This window comes from Candoia aspera, chromosome 6 (genome assembly GCF_035149785.1).
Source record: "Candoia aspera isolate rCanAsp1 chromosome 6, rCanAsp1.hap2, whole genome shotgun sequence".
In the NCBI taxonomy this organism is placed as follows: Eukaryota; Metazoa; Chordata; class Lepidosauria; order Squamata; family Boidae; genus Candoia; species Candoia aspera.
In genome coordinates, this window is record NC_086158.1 from 49,874,344 (window position 1) to 49,896,663 (window position 22,320).

The window sequence follows — 22,320 nt, forward strand, 5'->3', positions numbered from 1 at the left end:
GTTACTGGAGGCCAGGGATCTTTCAGTACTGTAATGTGATGGGGCTGCACCCTACATCGAATGAGGGAGACGGAAACAAAAGCTACATTTGGTTTGATTTCATTTATAGTTATACTTAGCCAAAAGTAAATTTACAATTTAAATTTAACATACTTAATAGCTTCTCCACCATTTAATGGCTTTTCCTTTTAAAAGTAAATTTAACGTATTTAATAGCTTTAAACAAATAAGTTGGTAAGACCTTTTGAAGGTCTTTGGGACCCATATTTCAGGGTTTCAGGGGTTGCTGCATCTCTCTGCTGTACGCAAACTTGCATGCATTACAGGTTTACATGTTAACTCTTTGTGAAAAGCGTTTTTATCCTTATTACTGCTTGCCGTTAACAATAAAACCTAGGTGCTCAATGGAGAAGGGAATAAATAAGACACTTCAAAATCCGGGTGACTACTATATTCTGTGCAACAGTAATACAAGCTACTATTCAACTAAACTTTTTTCTACTTATCGTACTATTAAAATATTACTTTTGGAGAAATTAGCTCTGCCCAAGATTTGACATACTAAATAATATGCCCAACGTACTTCGTAGTGCGTAAATATGCAATGATAATTAATCGGGGTTGCTTCTATGTAAGCTATAGGCAGATGAAAGAGGAAAAGCGTTTTGATTTCAGATTTTAAAAGGGCAAAGCTGCGCATCTCAGAAAATGCGACTATCTAATCGCACATGCGCAAGCCTCTGCAGGCGCTTTTGACAAAGCTCTCGATCAATGAAATAGCTCTACTTTCCCTTTATTTCCATAAAGCGGATCTGTCGTAAAGCAACGGGAAGGCTCTTCCTAGAGGGTTTCAGCTTCTCGCTGGGCGGATATGCCCGGACTGTCGCAAACACGCGGGACCGCAGAGGGGGAGGTCAAACCGTTGGGCGCGCCAACATGGCCGCTTTGCCGGAGGAGCCGTCGGAGGCTGTAGCTGTAAAGCCCGATCCTGATGCAGGAGTGCCGCCGCCCGCTCCGGCTGCTCCTCTCTCCCAGTCCCCGATCTCGGTGGCAGCAACAGCTGCAACAACTGTCCCCCCTCCGCCTGCCTCCTCGGTCGCCGCCACCCTTCTCGCGGATGGGGAGCCGCTCGCGGGAGGAGTTGACTCGAAGGGTTCGGTGGCTTCCAGCCCTACGCCGGACGCCTCTCAACTAACCCCTGACCGGCAGACGCTGCTAGCGGTACTGCAGTTCTTGCGGCGCAGCAATCTCCGCGAATCTGAGGAGATCCTCCGTAGGGAAGCCCGTGTCCTCGTCGACGACGTCCCGGGCGACCCGAATCCCTCAGCGCCCGGAGCCCTGGGAGCTCATGGCGGGGAAGGACAGGATCCTAGTGTCGGGATCTTGGCCCCCGGAGCTGGGGATGTGCTGCTCAATTCTGTCAGTTTTGGCCACACTGGAGCTACGATCTCTCCAGCCTCTATCGCGACCCCTCCCGCAGCGCCCCTGGGCCCTCCTGGGAAAGGTGAGATGTAAGAGATGGTAATAGTAAGTGTTCACACAGCCACCTATTCAAATTCCTTTCGCCCTGCACTCCTGACAAATGATGTAAAACATACAGTAGTTCATTTCAGGGAACATCGGTTCAGCTCTGTCCTTCTAAATTTACTATGGATGCAATAGTAGCATTATCTGCAAATAAACATTGAGGCATTATGTGTGTTAATCTTTTCATTTTGAAGCACCAGAAAGCTGTTATGATACATTTACTAATTCTTTTTAGCAAGATGTGACCCTCACTTTCCACCGTAAATTTTATAGTTTTAAATATGCAATTTAAAATCACAGTGGAGTGCTTTAGTGGTGGAAAGTGAGGAACATGTCTTGCTTTTAGAGAATAAATAAATGTACCATAACAGCTTTTTGGTGCTTCAAAATGAAAAGGTAATTAACACACACAGCACTCCACCGTGGTTTTACATTGCATATTTAAAAGTACAAAATCAATACTGGCTGGGAGACCTTTTGTTACATTTTTATAGTTAAATATTGGAGATACCATACAAAGATCGAAAAAGTAGTATTAAATAACATTACGTAGTTAGGGTGCCAGTGACAAAAACAAACAGGCAAGCAAAGCATTTTCTGACTATAGAACAGAATACATATTTCTCTTTGCCTTCTCCAGAACTTTTTACAATAAGACACATATATCAGTGTTCTGTAATAGAGCTATGCAAAGTCATCCACAGGATTGGAGGCTTTAGTCAAAACAACAAAGAAGTACCTTTCATATTTGTGTGCAGTGTCATGACAGACATAGAAAAGGAGTGGAGTTGGCACTTTCATAATTGCCCCCCCCCGCGAAATCATAGCCCTGCCCCTTTGTACATGTGTAGACGTTGCCCAGAAATAAAAAGGGGTGAGAATTTGATTGCATAGTTGTGATCATTATCTTGACTTTTTTGACTCTCCTTCCTATGGATACTGTTAATTGTTTGCACTTATTTCCAGAAGCTAAATATCAGAAATACAAACTTTGGATCAGAAATTGTGTCCTGATCTATTGTAACTGCATGTGGTAATCTAATCCTTTAAAAGATCTGAGATATGAGGACACAATTTGCTTCTCATGCAAAGTAAACAACAAACATACAGTACAAGAATGCAACAAGTTAGGGAGAGCACCCAAAACTTTTAAGGCAATCCCTTAAAATAACTGCTTTTGATCACATGCCAGAGAATAAAGAGGGAGGGGTCTTAGAAATGACTTCCAACCTTCTTTTCAACAGGTAATTACAATCTTATTGTCCTTCCTCCCTCGTAAATGTTATACAAATCCCTTCAACCCGTCATTTAATCCACATGTTTCTTAATCTTCAAATCCATGATCATCAATTCATTTCTTTCTTTTTTCAGCAAAAAGTCCATTTGAGGTTTCCAGTCTTTCAGAAAAGTATTTGTTGTTTTTTCCTGCAAATTCTGACATTTTCACAATCCATTCCTCCACTGTGGGAATTTCATTATTCTTCCATTGTTGTGCACACAATAATCTTGCTGCAGTTACCATATACAAAATTAACCTATCATGAGTCTTTTCTAATTCATTGTCCATAAATCCCCATAAAAAGTGTTCTGGTTTCTTCACAGTATTAATCTTAAAATTCTTTGCATCATTTTATAAATTTATATCCAAAATTTCTTAGCTTGCTTAACTTTAGTTTTTCCTTACCTTTTCCTTTCTTGCACTTTTTTCTTTCTCTTTTTATTCTTTCCTTTCCTTTTTTTCTTTAGATTTGTCTTCTATTGTATGAAAAAAAAATCTTAATAAATATAAATTAAAAAAAGAGGGAAGGGTCTTAGAGGGTGAATGTGAGAGTTAGCTACATTCTAAGACGCTGCCCAATTGCCTCTCCCATAGGGATGCATTGGGGAAACTTAAGTTTTCAGAAAATTATTTTATGGAGAGGCAGAATCCTGATCCCCTTTACATATTTTTCCAACATTCTGTTGGATTGGAAAGAAAGAAAAAGCCCTTGCTGAAATTTATAGGCAGTAATGACAATGAAGTTTAACAATATTGTACTAGTGTTTCCCTTTCTTTGATCATCTCATGCTACAAATATTTCTCAGTCTCTCTTCATGGTTTCCCTTAATTCTCTATATTAAGTTTACTGTACTTGATTTGTAATCTGTTTTTAAATCCAAAATAATTTTGAAAGGCTGGAATTTAAAGATTGAAGATGCATTTGGGAACCAAATATTTATTTGGGGAATTGCTAATGCAGCTGTTCTTAACACAAACGTTTGATAAATTTGGGTCAAAACACTCTTGATAGCCATCTGTTGAACGCTGCTAGTTAATAATCAGATTTCACAGTCAATGTATGTTGGATTTGGAGTAAAATGGGAGATAGTGTCTCAGTGAATTTACAGGGTTTTGGACTGAAATAATGAATTGCACAAGAATGCAAACATTAATTTTCCTACATATTTTAATTTTGTAGTTGGAGTTCTTGTGGAAGATCAGCCAGATGTGAGTGCAGTGTTATCTGCTTATAATCAACAGGGAGACCCCGCACTTTACGAAGAATACTACAGTGGATTGAAACACTTCATTGAATGTGCTCTGGATTGCCATAGAGCTGAATTATCACAACTTTTTTATCCTTTGTTTGTACACATGTACTTAGAACTAGTCTACAATGGACATGAAAACGAAGCAAAATCCTTCTTTGAAAAGTAATAATTTTGTTTATTTAATACCCATAAGCATGTTTCACTAATAGGCATGTAAATCTATAATTGTAGTTACAATAAGCAGGCATATTTACTTTAAGAAGCATGGTGAACTGGGAATAGAAAGAATCTATAGCATTTACTTTGAGATACATCTAGAGTAGGAAGAAGATACATTTGAAACATTTTGAAAAGGTAGAAACTTTATTAATTATCCCTCTTGGCAGAGAAAGGTTAATAAACATTCCTTCAAAAGTGAATGATTGGGGTTAGTAAATGGATACAATTCATTTAGGCAACTTTGATGCAAAACGATAAAGAAATTCCCAGATACCTGGTAACTTACTATATACAAATTGTTTTTTGGGGGGGGCGTTGGTTTCATTCATCGGTGTTTGTTCGTGTGTGTGTAGCTTTGTTTTGTCTATATAAATGTTTATGTCAAAGAAATTTTATTTTGAGGTGCTTAGAATCTAGTTAAGGTAATTATATTTTGTCTATGTAAATTTTTAGTACTGAAATGTTCTGGCCTGAACCATTGTATAATGTTATTGCTTCTCTGCAAGAGGAGGTTTTATTTATGAAACATTCAAACTGTTGTTTTCTGTTTGAGTATACACCCATTATTTATTTATCAGATTTTGCGGCCGCCGAACTCCATAGCAACTCTGAACAGCTTGGAAATAAAAAAAAGACTATAGTAGAACAACAACTAGGTCTTCAGTAATTTCCTAAACATCATAAGGGTGGGAGCTGCACAAACTCTTGGAGAATAACATTTCAGAGGGCAATAAAACAGGTTCACTTCTGGGTCCTGTAAGATGACACTGTTTATTGACAGGATCCAGAGAGCACTCACCCTCCTTAATTGTATCCGGTGGGCAGAGACAGCTGGAGATGGACAGTCCCTCAGCCATGCCCTATGCCATGAAGAGCTTTAAAGGTGATAATCAGGGCCTTGAATTGTACCCAGAAGCCAACTGAAAAACAATGCAGCTCATGAAGCATCAAGGTCATGTGCATGTACCATGGTGCTCTGTTGTTTCTCATACTGCTGCATTCTGGACGAGCTGTAGCTTCTGGATGGTCAAGAGCGGCGTTTCTCCCTTGGTTTTTGGAAGGATGGGAGTGGGATGGGGGAAAGAAAAATTATCTGTGATTTTGTTGGAAAAATGTTACATACTTCTGGATATGATGCCCTATATGTTTTGTGTAGGAACGTAGATATTGTCAGTTATTACCCATTTTGGTTACATGTGCTGCTGCTAAGAGCTGCTATTAATAGGGGAATATCGGTTATTTTCCACACTACTCTCAGTTATATTTCTGTGCCATGTTTTTTTTATATAGCTATTTATGATACAATTTTACAACTGTTTCAAGATCTCCTGAGGATTACATCAATCAGTGTGATGATTAGGTCCCTACGCATCTCTGATATGTCCTTAACCTTCTTCTAGGTTTCATGGGGACCAAGAGTGCTATTACCAAGATGACTTGCGTGTACTATCAAGCTTAACCAAAAAAGAGCACATGAGGGGAAATGAGACTATGCTGGATTTCCGAACAAGCAAGTTTGTGTTGCGAATTTCCCGTGATTCTTACCAGCTTCTGAAGAGACATCTTCAGGAGAAACAGAATAATCAGATCTGGAGCATTGTTCAAGAACACCTTTATATTGATATCTTTGATGGAATGCCTCGTAGTAAACAACAGATTGATGCTATGGTGGGAAGTTTAGCTGGAGAAGCAAAACGAGAAGCAAATAAAGCAAAGGTATGAAAGGAAATAACATCATGGACAGCATTGTACAGGAATAAAAAACTGAATATGTGAAAATTATTTACATTTATGACCCCGTAGTTGGTATAGCAGGCTGCTTGAAATAATAGCTTACATTATTATGCTCCAATCAACAAGGATTTCCTGTTTTGTTCAAATTGGAAAATAATAATTTCCAGTTTGAGAACAAACCAGCTTCAAAACAATCATTTTAATAGTAATTTTTGGTCCAGAAATGGAAACAAGCTAACAGCTCATTTCCTTGTTTAAATTTGGTTCATATAAACGAGGTAACACTTTTTCTATTTCAATTCTTAAGGATAATCTGATGGAGTTGCATGTAAATGACGAGTAGAAGCAGAGTCAAAATATGGGTATATTTCTTTTCTGATACCTCCTTTTCTCCCCCCCGCCCCCCATTCTAGATGGGAAGGTACAAATTCTTAATGAAAAAACATTGAATCGATTGACAGCAGAGGCTTTTTGAATTTAAGGCAAGTGCTACAAGTTATTTACACCATATATAAAGCAAGGAGTGAGCAGGGAGAGTTGTATATAGAGACAGGGCGGCGGAGTTCTGCACTGGTTCACCTCCTTCCTCCAGGGCCGGTCCCAGTCGGTGGAGATAGGAGGGGAGAGATCCGACCCTCGACCCCTCCATTGTGGGGTGCCGCAGGGTTTGGTTCTCTCTCCTCTCTTGTTTAACATCTACATGAAACCACTGGGTGAGATCATCCGTCACCACGGGTTGAGGTATCATCAGTATGCTGATGATACCCAATTATACATCTCTATCCCGGGTGAGGTAAGTGATGCAGTGACTGCCCTTTCTCGGTGCCTGGGGGCTGTGGGGGTCTGGATGGCGAACAGCAGGCTTCAACTGAACCCTGGTAAGACAGAGTGGCTGTGGGTTGATGGGGCTTCATCTTCCGGGAAACTGTCATCTTTAGTTCTGGATGGGGTGGCACTGCCCCAGACAGACTCAGTGCATAATCTGGGGTTTCTCCTGGACTCACGACTCCTGCTCAAAGAGCAGGTGGCAGTCGTGGCCAGGAGGGCCTTTGCGCAACTTCGGGTTGTGCGCCAGTTACGCCCGTTCCTGGTTATCTCCCATATAGACTACTGCAATGCACTCTACATGGGGCTACCCCTGAAGAGTATCTGGAAGCTTCAGCTGGTCCAAAATGCAGCCACGCGGGCTATTTTTGGTGCACCTAGGTGGGCACATACAACACTGTTGCTGTGCGAGCTGCACTGGGTGCCAGTTTGCTTCCGGGTCCAATTCAAGGTGTTGGTTATTACCTTTAAAGCCCTACATGGCATGGGGCCAAGTTACCTGAGGGACTGTCTCATCCCCATTACATTGGCCCACCCCACCCGATCAGAGAGGGCATGTTACGGACCCCATCCATAAGAGAATTTTATCTGGTGGGGTCCAGGAAGCGGGCCTTCTCTGTGGTGGCCCCCGGTCTCTGGAATATCTTGCCCCCGGAGGTGAGGCAGGCCCCTTTACTCCTGACCTTCCGGAAGGCCCTGAAGACCTGGTTTTGCCATCTTGGCTGGGGCGGGAAAGTGAATAACCATTCTTGGGGATGGCTCGCACCCTAGAGTCCCTCCCACCAGCCTGGATTTTACATCTCTCTTGGATTTTATTTATTTATTGTGTTTTATCATAATTGTTTTATGTGATTTTAATGTTTATGTTTTATGTGGGATTTTATTGTAAACCGCCCAGAGTCCCTCTTCTGGGGGAGATGGGCGGTGGCTTAATTTGAGTGAGAGATGGATGGATGGATGGATGGATGGATGGATGATAGAGATGTTTAATAAACTAAGATAATCATCTGCAGCAGCTCAGCGTCTGCTTTGATTTTGGATGAAGACTATACTTACATACTGTATTTATTTGGAAGATTTATATGGCTACCCATCTAACATATGAACTCTGGGTGACTAACAACAATCAACAAAAAGAATAATTAAATCTTAACCAAGCATAAAGCAGAAATAAAATAATCGTAATATAGCAACTGAGGCACTATATAACAAACACAACACAAACCACACACATATTTGGCTCATCTGACAGCCCAGCCCAGCCCCTGGGGAAAAGCCATGACTTCATGGCCTTCCGGAAGGCCAAGAGAGTTGGGGCCCTCCAGATCTCAGGGGGAAGGCTGTTTCATAGAGCAGGTGCTGCGACAGAGAAAGCACAATGTCTCAATCCTGCAAGATGACATTATTTAATAAAAGGGATCTGGGGCATACCCCTCCTATTGATCTGTTGGTGGGATGGGGGGAGATCTTCAGACATAGGCAGTCCTTCAGGTAACCTGATTTTGTGCCACCCAGAGCTTTGATAACCACTACCTTGAATTGCACCTGGAAACATACTGGGAGCCAGTGCAGTTTGTGCAATAGTGGTATAATCCAGGCAAACCTTGATGCACCCAAAACTGCATGCTACTGCATTCTGGCCCAGTTGAAGCTTCCAAGTGTTTTTCAAGGACAGCCCCATGTAGAGTATATTGCAATAACCCAACTGGGAACTGAGTTATGAGTGACTGAGCATGGCCTCCTGGTCCAGAAATAGGCACAATGGGCACATAAGAGGAATTTGTGTAAAAGCCCCCTAGCCGTGGCTGCTATCTGCTCTTTAAGCAGGAGCTGTGGGTCCAGGCAGAGATTAATATAATTCAGGATGGATTGAAAGAAAGGGAGATGTGATCTAGTAGTAACTTGCTGAATCTAGCTCCATATATTTTTGATTTCCAAATCCTGAATGTGATAGTGGTTTGCCAATAAATGTCTACTTGACCATTGCTTTCTGTGTTTTGTTCACTGGGTATTTAAAAAGCATTTTAAAAAACAAATTAGTTGTTATCATCTTAATATAACAAATCAGATGTTTAGCCTTAGTTGCACTGAAATAAGACCAGAAGCTTCAGAAAGCAGTACTATATGTAAAAAACTCTTCGCTTGTTTCCCTTAATCCAGCGGTTTTCTAAATAAACCTTCCCCAACCCTTAATTCAGGGTTATGTCAGCATAGCTGGAGGGCATGAGATTAGAGACAGAATTATGGCTAGTTCAGTGTAATTTCCTTTCAGCATCCAGCAAGGTGTTTGAGGTTCTTACTACTTTTTGAGATATGACAAGGAGGAGGTGCTGTTTAAAAAATTAGAAACTAAAAAAAATTTTTTTGGTATGTTTTAAGCTCTTGGTTCATCCTTAAAGAAGATCTCTGGATTGTGATTTGGGTTTAGAGATAGCTTACAACATGGACATGCATAATCTCTCTTTTCCAATACACAAGGGAGAAATGCTAAGGAATTATTTCTGTTATTTGTACTTTCTCCTTTTGACTTACAGGTATTTTTTGGCTTATTAAAAGAACCAGAAATTGAGTTGCCTTTGGATGATGAAGATGAAGAAGGAGAGAATGAGGAGGGCAAGCCAAAGAAAAAGAAGCCAAGAAAAGATAGCATGGGATCAAAAAGTAAAAAGCAGGATCCAAATGCCCCTCCTCAGAATAGGTAATGTTGAAACAGAACCTCTCTTAACTTCCATTCATATTGCTTAGGTGCAGTTCTTACTTTAGTGTGACATTTCAAACTGCAGCTGGCAGCTCTCATGCTTGAATGTTCATCCATTTCCACCACTGTGACAGCCAGCTTTCTGTGTAAAGAGATATTTAAGCATGGGAGGGAATAGAGAAACTATAAATTATGTGAATCACCATATAGTCTACACTAGAGTGCAGACAAAGGTTTACCAGTCTTTAAGTAGAGAGTGATGAAGTCTTGATTTCTGCTTGAGATTAGCATCTGCTCAATGAGGTTGAAAATGTTTATGTGTGTTTTGAAGCATGTTCTTCTTTATGTAGAATCCCTCTTCCTGAGCTAAAGGATTCTGATAAGCTGGATAAAATAATGAATATGAAGGAAGCCACTAAACGTGTTCGGCTTGGTCCTGATTGTTTGCCTTCTATTTGCTTCTACACATTTCTTAATGCATACCAGGTTAGTGTGGGGGATTGACAATGGATCAGATCACAACATAGCTTTGCATGAAGGCTTGGATTGGTGACTGCAGAGAGAATTCAAAAGACTTGTAATTGACTGCTGAATGAGAACAAAATTATTTTTTGAAAGTCTTCCAAATAAAAAATATGAAATATCAAAAAGTTCAAACTTCCTTTGTGGACATCAGTCCAAGTCTTCTTCTGAGTGGCTTCAAAACCTAATGTGAAGATAAAGATTAATGGTATGATCTTTGTTCATTTATTTCTGGGGACAGTTACAGGGTGAGAAAGCAGTACAAGCGTCTCCCACTTCCTTCATATAATACGGACCAAAACCCCATGCCTTTTTTGTGTTTTAGTCCAGGTGGCTCCATTTGTATTTTAATCCAGGAGGCTCCTCTTGCACTCCTTTTGAAAACACATGAATAGGGCTTCTGCAATAGGTGTGTATCATACTGTATGATAGAAGGGAGAGGAGCTTGTACTGCTTCTTTACGTTGCCCCTGGTAATAAATCGATAAAGACTGCATTGTTAAACTTTCTCTTCTCACTAGGTTTTGAAGCCACTCAGAAAAAATGCTTATAACTTTTGTCTTATTTCTTTTCTGAATATATATAGCTGTCAAATCTTTCAAGAATCCTGGTGGCTTACAGGGATAGAAAACATAATATAAAAATTAAAACATCCATGGTATGGCAAAAACAACAGTACTGATAAAAACAACACACATATGCGGTTTTAATCACTTTTCAGTAAGCAGGAGGCTTTTCCGAAGTGTTGGAGCCATGACCAAAATGCAGTGGTTTCTCGCGTCAGCTCTCCCTCATGTCATGATAATGGGGCAAAACTAGCAATTTCTCCCAGGAGGCTTATCTCAAATAGGTCAACTCTGGGTGAAGCAGACAGTCGTGAAGATACTTTGCTGCCAAGTAAAGTATATAACTGAACACTAGTACTTTGAATTGTGCCCTGAAAACTATTGGCAACTAGGCAGGGCCCACAAAATAGGTATTAACTTGCTCAAAATAACAAGAGACCATTAATAAGCGGACTGTTTTATTTTGAACCAACTGGAGCCTCCTGGTAGTCTTCAAAGGCAAACCCATATAGACTGCATTATAGAAGTCCAGTTGGGTATTGATAAAAGCATGAGTCACTATAGCCAAATCTTCTTGCTCCAAGGTAGGGCCACAGCTGGCATACCCAGTGAAGGTGTTAATGGACACAGCCTCCACCCTTCAAGTGACAACTCTGAAGCCAACAAAGGAAGGTGATATGCATACAGTAACTCAATCTTGCTTGTGTGCAATTTTAGCATGCTTCGTCCCATCTAGCCTCCAGGTGCTAAGACAAGACTTCAGCAGCATTTCCTGCTGGGCTGGTAGAAAATGAATTATTGTCAGTATATTGCATCCCAAACCTCTTGATGACCTCTCTGAATGGCTTTATGAAAATATAAACAATGGGGATAATGGATCAACCTGTAGCAACCTACTGGGCTGACCTCTGCTCCCCAGTGACTACTGACTGGAACTGCCTATTGAAGCAGAAATGGAACCACTGTAAAGCAATGCTTCTGATCCCCAGCCATTAGTCTAGGATACCATGGCTGATGACATCAAAGACCATTGAGGGGTCCAGCAGGACTAGGATGGGTCCACCACTTATCTTCATTGTGATTTACTTTGAAAACTACTCCCCCGCTCCAAGACCTCTGTGCTTGCCAGATAAATCCAGAAGGTTGAGTCACAGAATGTAGAAAGGGTTATCAAAGCTAACTGAAAACTTGACCCTTGCTAAAAGACTCAGACTTGACAATATTTGCTATAAAGAAAATTATTTCTAATGTTTTGTAATGTAGTAATATCCATTTTCATGGGCCACTGGTAATTGATGGTTTATTGTTGGCTTGCAGTCTGGCATTGTGCTTTAACTTTTTATTTAAAATAAAAATGCTTAATTGTGGTTCATGCAAACAGGGCCTTACAGCTGTGGATGTTACAGATGACTCTAGCATGATTGTTGGAGGCTTTGCTGATTCCACTGTCAGGGTATGGTCTGTGACACCCAAAAAGCTTCGCAGTGTGAAATCAGCCACAGGTAATAAAAATAAACTCTCATTTCAATTTTCACAATAGCTGTTTTGAGACAGGTTTGTCATGAAATCGTTCTGTTGGAATAGCAATACTAAGCTAAAGAGACAAATACTAAAATAATGGCCAAAATAGTTTCTTGGCAATTTAAGCATTCGTATTTCTTTAATTGCTTAACAATACTTCAGTGTTAAGATCCACTGATTAATACCTTTGCAAAATATATTTGTGTATAAATATATACATTAGAAAAACTAAAAGGTACCTTATTTAGGGAACCAATTACTACATTTTTGGAACATCGTAACAAGCATGCTGTGTGCGGATGCAGTCTTACAGTATTGTGTACAGATGTACAAAGAGAGCCAGTTTGGTGTAATGGTTAAGACACTAGACTAGAAACCAGGAGACAGTTCTAGTCCCACGTTGGGCACAAAGCCAGCTGGGTGACCTTGGGCCAGTCCCTCTCTCTCAGCCCTAGGAAGGAGGCAATGGCAAACCACTTCTGAAATCTTGCCAAGAAAATTGCAGGGACTTGTTAATGCAGACATCAGGAGTCAACACTGACTTGAAGGCAAAAAAGAGAAAAGAAAAAAGTGCAAAACTCACTGATTTTGTACTAGAACATTCAAAAGAACTCTGGGAATGTTTCATTCTCCCTCCCAACCATGCCAAATTTCCTTCAGAACCATGATATTCTGTGAGTAATTTCATGGTTTCTGGAAGTAAATACAATTTTTTCAACCAGACATAGTTTGAAGTATATTTATTCATTTCATTTTTTAAAAACTTAAATAGCCACCCACATTGTAACAACAACCCTGGGCAGGACACAAACAGTAAAAACAACAAAAACCCGATCTTGGGGATGATATGGATCTGAAGCAGGCTTGTTTAATCTGGAACACCGTATTTGGGACACACTGAACCTCTTCTGCTTCAGAATATTTACTTCCACAAACCAGCTCTTGAAATGCATGCTCTATTCGTTATGGTCCTGGGGAATAATAGAATGTTCCCAAATTCTCAGGGAGATTCAATTCCTGAATCATTGAGTTTTGCACATCACTAATACTGTGTTTTTGCAAAAAGAAAACATATAGGTAGTCTTCACTTAACGACCATTCATCGGTGACCGTTTGAAATTACAACAGTGCTGAAAAAATGGCCTTACAACCTGTGCCTGAAATTACGACTGTTGCAGCACCCCCGCAGTCACGTGATCAAAATTCAGGCGCTTGGCAGCCTGCCCGCATTTACAACTGTGGGGGTGCTTCAACTCCCCCCTCACCTATCTCTCCCCCCATCTCTGCCCTTTTAGAAGCCCTGCAATCTGCCTTGGGGGCGGGAAGCCCACCCGTGCAGCACGTGGCATCCCGTCCTGTCCTGTCCTACCTGTGCAGGTGTGAGGCAGCCAATAGCAGGCTCTAGCCTCCCCAGTCTGTATTCCTTCACCCAGCTGCCTCCTCTCCCAGTTCTTTGCATCTACCTTTGCCTTTTTCACTCAGCCACTGTGGGCAAAGCAGAAATGTCTGGCTGCCTTTGCTGAGTCCTTTTCGGACCCAGCTTCTCAATTGTTTCTTCCACATGGCTCCCTTCAAAACACTATCTTCTCAGCTTATGCTGTCTTCTCAGCACTACTGATAGCGTAAAGTGAGAAGATCGTGTTCTGAAGGGAGCCACATGGAAGAAACGATAGTTGGAGAAGCTGGGTCTGAAAAGGACTCAAAAAGGCAGGCAGCTGCTAATGCTTCTCCTGGGGGGCTGAGTGAAAAAGGCAAAGGTGGGTGTGGGGAACTGGGAGAGGAGGCAGCTGGGTGAAGGAATGCAAGCTGGGGAGGGTGGAGCTTGCTGTTGGCGGCCTCGCGCCACGCGGTGGGCTTCCTGCCCCCGGTGCAGGTTGCAAGGCTTCCAAAAGTGCAGAGATGGAGGGGAGATAGATGGGGGTAGATAGGCAGGGGGGAGTTGAAGGCAGAGTTCGGGGCTGAGAGGAAACAAGCCCAGAATGGCCTGGATTGAGGTGGGTGCTCAGGCTAACGGCAGGTAAAATTCACTTAACAATGGCAAGGGGAATTGCTAGGATTGCCGTTGCTAAGTGATGCCATCTCGCTTTTACAACCGCATGGCTTAGCGATGGAAATTCTGGGCATACTGTTGTTAAGTGAAGACTACCTGTAAATAAAATCTGGAAGAATACAGAGATGGGAAATTCAGATGGTTGGGAGGATGGAAGTAAAAAAAAATATTGAAAGTGCAGGCCTATTAGCCTATCAAATAGGTCACCCAGGGTATTCTACATATGCATCCCCATTTAACTGAAATTAACTGAAATTAAATTAAATTTAAAAAGATAAATATTTCACAGGTATTGAACTGCTCTATTTGTAGCAATTTTTTAACCTATTGTCTTTTGGTAGGAACTAAGAAGTACATGCACTAAAACAAGCACTACTAGTTGTTTATACTGAATATGAAATTTAGGATTTTTTTTCCTTTCAGATCTCAGTCTCATAGATAAAGAATCTGATGATGTTTTAGAAAGAATCATGGATGAAAAAACAGCAAGTGAACTGAAGATTTTATATGGTCATAGTGGACCTGTCTATGGTGCCAGCTTTAGCCCTGATAGGTAAGATAATTCAGTGGGAGTAGGTGGTAGGAGATCTCTCAAAACAGTATTGAATATTAATAGCAGTTTTACTGTAGTATTACAGTAAATGCTGTAGGGAGAAGGGATATCTGTTAAAGCAGGCAGGATTTTATGCATGCATATTTTATGGATTTTACGCATGAGCAGAAGCATCTAATATACAGACAGCTTTTGTATAAATCATTCAAAGCTCATAAACTGAGGTATCCCAAATTGACACTCTGAATTCATAACTCACTGAGCCTGTGGACAATTATATAGAGAATTAGAAGAAATCCAAACTAGTAAGCTAGAATTCAAAATCACTATTGATAATTTTTTTCTCTCTCTTTTTTAATATTTAAATTTATTAAATTTTGTTATTTAACAGGTTTTACAGAAAGAAGTAGAAAATGTACAAAATATTTTAAAAAATCAGGAAAATATGAAAACTGAAAATATAGCTACCCAACTTAACAAAAAAAAATAAACAAATAAATAAAAGACAAATAAAAAACAGAAAGGGGGAAACTACATGTCGCATATTACTCAAACTTCAAACAGATTTCTAACTCTACTTTAGGAAGAAGAAGAAGGATTCTCTAACATTACAGAATATCATAACATCTTTGCCACTGAACAACATAGAGTAATTTTTTTGATTAATAAATAAAATTGCATTTTCAATATAGGAAAGTTACACATCTCTTGAATCCAATCCTTATTATCAGGAATATTACTGTTTTTCCCATTTCTTAAAATAATTCTCTTAGCAACACCCTAGGCCTGATACAACCATAATTCCTCAAAAAATAATTAATTTAACCTAACTTTAACATTTTTTAGTGTTAAAGAATGCCCCATAAATCTATTTATGTACATTCACATATTTCTAAAAAGATGTCCCGTGATTCACAGAACCAAATTATGCGAGTCAGTGACCCTTCAAATGTTTTATATCGCCAGCAAAGAAAATCTGACATCTGTTCTTTTGAATACATTCTTTGGGGTGTCCAGTAAACTTGAAATGAAGTCTTTTGCTGAATTGCATTTAATTTTAAGTCCACTGAAGCAAATTTAACATTTTTTAAGACCTGCAACGTTCCATTATTGGGTGTCCCAGCTCTTTAATCCATCAACCATAAATTGTCCTTATTGTCAACTTTAAAATATTCTTTAATGTTTCATACAAAAAGGATGTGGGTTTAATTTCAAACGTTGATTCCATCAAATATTATAACATCGCAGGTTTCTTAGACATAACCAAAGCAGGAGGTCCATACTGAGACGTTAAAACATTCTTGAACTGATTATATCACCGCTACTTATTTGAAAGCTCTATCTTTTGGCTAGGCATTGTATAATAAAAAAATACTACAGTAGAAATGGTACTGCAGTTGAATAAAAGTGCAACTTGATCAATGCTGCTAAGTCAATGTTCACCTACTATCTGTCCGCTTCTTGCTACAGCCTCTGAACATAAGAACTAAGTATTGTATAATATATAACATCTTGTATTATAGCAGGAGGAAGGCTTGCATTAATAGATACTGGGTAATGCAGATATAGCTCACAAGTCATAAAAAAAAATCTTAGTTTAATTTTCCTAAAACGTAATCTAGCTGTATTAGTTGAACTGAAACTATTTGCATCATTTCAGACTCACTCTGTTTCATGGATCAGCATGAATGGTTTAGTATTCTACATGCCGTAAGCATAAAGTTAAGGTCTACATAGGGACATCATGAAAAGGAAATAAATTTTTTCAAAAACCAGGATGAAGAGAATTCTATTAAACACCCAAAACATGGTGCACTACACAAAACAGCTTACCTGTAAATGTGGGAAATAAATGTATAAATATGAAATTATTTAAAGTGAGTCAGCAAAACATTATATAATCTCTATTGAATGTAGTGCTTAAAACTGTGAATTGGAAAATCCCCTCAGCCTGATATTGCAGGATGGTTTTCAGGTGGCTAAATGTATCTTGTGATAAATTTTTAGGATTAAGATTTTTGTTTTTGCCTGTTTTGTCAGGAACTATTTGTTATCATCTTCAGAGGACGGCACTATCAGATTGTGGAGTCTTCTAACCTTTTCTTGTTTAGTGGGATACAAAGGACACAACTATCCTGTATGGGACACACAATTCTCTCCATATGGATATTACTTTGTATCTGGTGGTCACGACAGAGTGGCTCGGTAAGAATTAGCACAGGTTTGTCATCTAGATACTATCTCAGAACTGTTTATTTTGAGCTAAGGAAATCTTTTATGTTAGTTGCCGTTATTGCTTAGAACGTACTGTATCTTGTACTACAAAGTTATATGATAATTGATTAGAAATAGTTCTGTTTATATGGAGCCACAAAGGAGGCAGTGTTTCATTTTTTTAATACGATCTCTTCTTTCCCCTTTATGAAATGTTCTTTCTACTGGGTTAAAGTTTGTGGGCTACAGATCACTATCAGCCTTTGCGGATCTTTGCTGGTCATCTTGCAGATGTCACATGTACACGTTTTCACCCAAACTCCAACTACATTGCTACAGGCTCAGCAGACAGAACTGTGAGGCTTTGGGATGTACTTAATGGAAACTGTGTAAGAATCTTCACAGGACATAAGGTAGATTAATGTCAAACTCATATGGAAATGATTAGATTTTATGACTAATCTAATATGTATGGCTCCACCCATCACATATTCTGGAAGTCTTAAGACCTGACTGTTTTTGTGGAGCCCCTCTCAATTTTTTTCTGGATGTTATTTATGTGGTTTTCTCTGGGTGGTCATGTTTCTTTTAAATTGTGTACTCTTAGATATTGTAAGCTGCCCAGAGTCTTTTTGGACTCAGGCCGCCTCAAAATTTGATAGATAGATAGATAGATAGATAGATAGATAGATAGATAGATAGATAGATAGATAGATAGATAGATACCCTCATATCCAAGTTATAACTTGTAAATACAAATTTTGGGGGAAATCTGGTGATGGGGTTTGCAAGTGAGCCACAATTTACTCTTCCAGGAATCCTTAATTTAATTCAGTAGGCCTCATCTAACATGCCCTGCTAGAACTTTTCACTTAAAAATTAGTCACACAGAAGTTGTTTCTGTTCGACATAATAAATCATAATAAAACAGATTCACATATTCCACCAAGCCATGGTTTACTGAACAGTATAACTGACCCTGATTTGAAAAACTAAAGTGGTTTGATTAGCACATCGCACTAAGCCCAGAACAAGGTACTTAATGGTTTACTGTGTGTATACGTACCAAGCCAACAAAACTCCCTCTTCTGGCTAGGCTGAAAGCAAATACTGTACAATGAAAATTCCACACATTAGGAAGCTTTCTAGTGAAAAGTTAAACATTTCTAATAAGAACAGCAAGTAGAGTCTGTGGTACCTTGCTGTAGCCAGTGCACCAGCTGTGGCTTTTTCTAAAGTGGGAGGCCTTAGCACTAGTCACTCATGCCCTTATTACTTTGAAGTTGGACTACTACAGTGGATCTGTACTCAAGACTGGCCTAGAGGACTACTTAGAAACTTTTAAGTAATGCAAAATGGGGCAGCCCATATGCTGCTGAGAGCCATAGCAGCAGTGATATGATGTATCAGTTGCCAGTCTATTTCCAGGAACAGGTTAAAGTGCTACTTATAATGTATGCAAATTTGCATTGCTTATGCCTAGTCTGTCCATAAGCCAGACTCCTTCAGAGAGTATCTGCATGTCCCATTCATGAAGGGATGCTCTGAGGTCCCTCATGACAGATGTGTGAAAGCCAGTGTTCACAGAGACAAGCAAATAGCCTGATGCCAGACTGAATCAAGAGACAGGGGGATACTCTACCTTCTGCCCAAAAGAGATGGTTTCTAGCCTGTTACCACATGCTAGTGGGATTCATTCATTTTAACCATTCAGTCGTGTCTGGCTCTTGGGGACTTTATGGATGAGAACTCTCCATGCAACCCTATCAAGCATGTTTTTTTTTTTTAATTGCTGGATGTTCATCTTGGTATCTGTTTTGATGGTATCAAGCCAGCATATTCTTGATAGAGAATTACTTACTGTAAATAGGGCTTGCATTTGTGATTCATTACTGTTTATGATTAAAAATTAAATCAAGCATTCTTCTAGTCATATTTAAATTCATTATTTGGATTCTGGGCTGAAACAGATAGTAAGGAACTAGAGAATTAAGTGTACTTTACCCAGCTATTTCTAGATGTGTTGGAGATTGGAAACTGTTATCAGATGGACAATCAATCAACATTGATCTGATTGTGTTGTGATTGTTGGAACAATTGGGATTTTTCTTCTACAAAGACATGCAACTTCTCCTAGGTGTTTCTACCCGTCCAATTTGATCTAGTAGTTTGGGTATGCTGTGGGTCCCGTCAGCCAGGGAGTGTTGGTTGGTGGGAACTAGAAGGTGTGCCTTCTCTTCCGTAGTGCCTGCCTTCTGGAACATCCTCCCTCCAGAAATTAGGATGTCCCCGACCCTGTTGGCCTTTCATAAGGCCATAAAGAAATGGCTTTGTGCCCAGGCCTGGGGCCTCGAGTATGTGGATGGTCCCATCTCTTGGCTGTATTAACATTCATGCATTGCTTGCTTGGCAGCCATGTATAGTTATTTTGTATTTATTTTATATTTTAACTGTTTTAATTGTAATTGTTTTATAGTTTTATTGTTGTAAGCCGCCCAGAGTCACTCGCTGAGATGGGCGGCTGTAGAAATCAAATAAACAAACAAACAAACTGTATGGGAATGGTTAACAGGTTTAGTATATGATAACTATGAGTGTGAACGTTTACGAATTATTTCAGTCTACAATTTTTTTTTGTCTATCTAGGGACCAGTTCATTCATTAGCATTTTCTCCTAATGGAAGATTCTTGGCAACTGGAGCAACTGATGGAAGAGTGCTTCTGTGGGATATTGGCCATGGTTTAATGGTAGGAGAATTAAAAGGACATTCAGACACAATCTATGCACTCAAATTCAGTAGAGATGGAGAGATCTTAGCTTCAGGTATGATTCAAAAATTTATGAGAAAAATAATATGGTCATTCTCTATTGTGTGTTCCACCTCACTTCTAAAGATGAAAAATAGTTGCAGAAATAGTTGCATTAGTATTGTAAATGGTCTCATCCATCCATGAGGCTACAATAAATTTGTTAGGTAGCTATGAGCCTTTGGAAAGGAACTTTTGTACAATTATGAAAGCAGTTTTGTACAATTGTTTTCATGTGTACAGATCATAATTTTTTAGATAGTTTAATAGAGATGGACCTCTTGAAATAAAGTTGTGACTGGTAGTATATTCCTTTTAATTCAGTTCAGACATTTGTCTATCAGCACTACTGGGCAGATAAAATTGTTTTACATAACTGTTATACAAACGGCATTTACAAGGGTTTTAATATCTAAATTTTTAGAAAGCTATGAGGACAGGACTTCTATTACTAGAACTATAGAAGGTTTACTTGAACATTTCTGGTAACTTCACTTATTTTCCATTTTAAAGAAATTTTTGATAAGTTACCTTCCAAACATGACCCTCTTTTATGAATTCTGTATAAATTCCTGGTATATTAAGCCCTCCTAATTAATTTAGTTGAATATACAGTCTAAGAGGAAAACAGATAAAAACAATAAACAAAGTGAGGAATATAAAATACACAAACTCCATTTCACACCAACCTGTACCTTTGGTAGGGAGAGCAAATGTTACCTCAGAGCACTAAGCGTGGTACAAAAGATGGCATAGAAAGAAACTGTGAAACAGTCTTGATAGCTTCATCTAAGCATGGACAGAGATGCTTCAAATATGTTACTGAAACTCCCAACACCTTTGAGGATAAGGTGGAGATTATTAAATCTCACTGTAGTATAAATGCCTTTCTGTGTGAGACAGGTGAGGCTGGAAAAATAATTAGGAACGGCAAAAGGTGTGCTACAGAAGCCTTTGAAACTTTGGGTATGTTCATTCTTCAGGTCCAAGTGAAAGGTTCTTCAACATCCAACATAATTTTTCCTGGTCCAAGCATTAACAGGGATATTCAGCACTTGTTTTCTAAATCAACACATAACCTTGCTTTTGCATTTAGCAATGATGTTAGCTTAGCATTTCTTGGAAAAACTAAGTTTGACAAGTTGACTACAGTGAAGTGTTTATAGAATTCACGGATACTATGAACTGGTAATTGCAATCCCTATTTTTGACATTCTTCATGGGTTTTTTCCAAGGTTCAATGGACAACACAGTTAGGCTCTGGGATGCTGTGAAAGCATTTGAGGACTTGGAGACAGATGATTTTACAACAGCCACTGGACACATAAACCTTCCTGAAAGTTCACAGGACTTGCTGTTGGGCACGTATATGACCAAATCAACCCCTGTTATACACCTCCACTTTACTCGAAGAAATTTACTTCTTGCTGCTGGGGCTTATAGTCCTCAGTAAAGTAGGTGGCTTGATTATGCAAGTCTTGTAAAGTATGCTTAGATCTTCGTAGTACTGAATACTACTGTTAATATATTGTACTAATGAACTGAAGTTCTACTGGTACAACGAGTGCAAACTGTAAGTATAGCAGGGCAGAAAGAAAAAGAGTGGCATTTCTGCTTTTTTCCACCCCCCTCCCAATTTGTGCAGTCTTTTCCAGTGAAACCAGAAAGAAGGAATTAAGTGATGCCTGCTGCAAAGGTAGTGTAGGTAGATAGGCAGCTAATTTGGGTACCATGTCTAGGAGGTAGTCCTGCTGGCTTCTAGTCAATCCTTTTTTCTCTTTCCCATATGGTCCCTGGGATACCTTTCCCAACATTATCATAGGTTTAGCTACTCAAATATTTATCTGTAAAACTTGTTCAAAAAAGTTAGGAGGGTAGAATGTACAGAGCAATGTGCTACATTTATGTAGCAAAGAAGCCAGAATGATTCTTTGACTTAAGCACCCCAGAGCTTAAAAATATCACATTATATAACTACGTATGTATTGGGAATTACTCAAATAAGTAGCATTTTAGAAGATGGACTTTATAAATGTTACTTAAAACTTTTAACAGAGAAACTGGCTTCTTTAAGAATTCTGAATATTGTTCTACAGAAGTAAAAACTATTGTCACAGAAAAATGATTATTCAAATGTGAATCAGAAAAATAGCGGGCCTTAAACTTTTCCGTAATTCTTGGGTTTATGCTTTCATTGAAATATATCAGTTATACATTGAGTGTTGAAATCAAGCAGTATGGATCCAGTATTTTTTAAAAAATTGATTTTGTATTTTATACAGTTTTATATCTTTATAATAAAAATTCTGTACATATATTTCCTTCTGAGTGAATTATCTTTACACGGTTCTGTAAGAAGCAACCTTAGTATTACCATAACATATCTTAATGCAATGATAGAATACAGGTAGTCCTTACTTAACAACAGTAATTGGGACTGGAATTTCCACCATGATGCAGTTGTAAAACGTGGTCACATGACTGCATCACTTAGTGAAGGCAATCCTGGCAGTCCCTGTTGCTGCTGTTAAGGAAAAATCATGGGTTGTTAA

General features: G+C 39.2%; 1 protein-coding gene across 1 annotated transcript; it reads left to right on the forward strand.

The window, feature by feature from the left end:
* Positions 1-918: 918 nt before the first annotated feature.
* Positions 919-22,055, forward strand: TAF5 (TATA-box binding protein associated factor 5). Its single transcript, XM_063307117.1, has 11 exons — positions 919-1,504; positions 3,987-4,221; positions 5,679-5,994; positions 9,372-9,535; positions 9,886-10,021; positions 12,004-12,124; positions 14,617-14,746; positions 16,787-16,951; positions 17,196-17,373; positions 19,607-19,784; positions 21,004-22,055. The coding sequence occupies exons 1-11, from the start codon at positions 937-939 to the stop codon at positions 21,219-21,221; spliced, it is 2,409 nt and encodes an 802-aa protein (XP_063163187.1). The 5' UTR covers positions 919-936; the 3' UTR covers positions 21,222-22,055.
* The last annotated feature ends 265 nt before the right edge of the window (positions 22,056-22,320 follow it).

Coding starts and splice junctions, on each gene's coding strand:
- TAF5 (XM_063307117.1), top strand. CDS start 937: ATGGCCGCTTTGCCGGAGGAGCCGTCGGAGGCTGTAGCTGTAAAGCCC. Junction 12,125..14,616: donor CAGTGTGAAATCAGCCACAG/GTAATAAAAATA, acceptor TTTTCCTTTCAG/ATCTCAGTCTCATAGATAAA. Junction 17,374..19,606: donor GAATCTTCACAGGACATAAG/GTAGATTAATGT, acceptor TTGTCTATCTAG/GGACCAGTTCATTCATTAGC.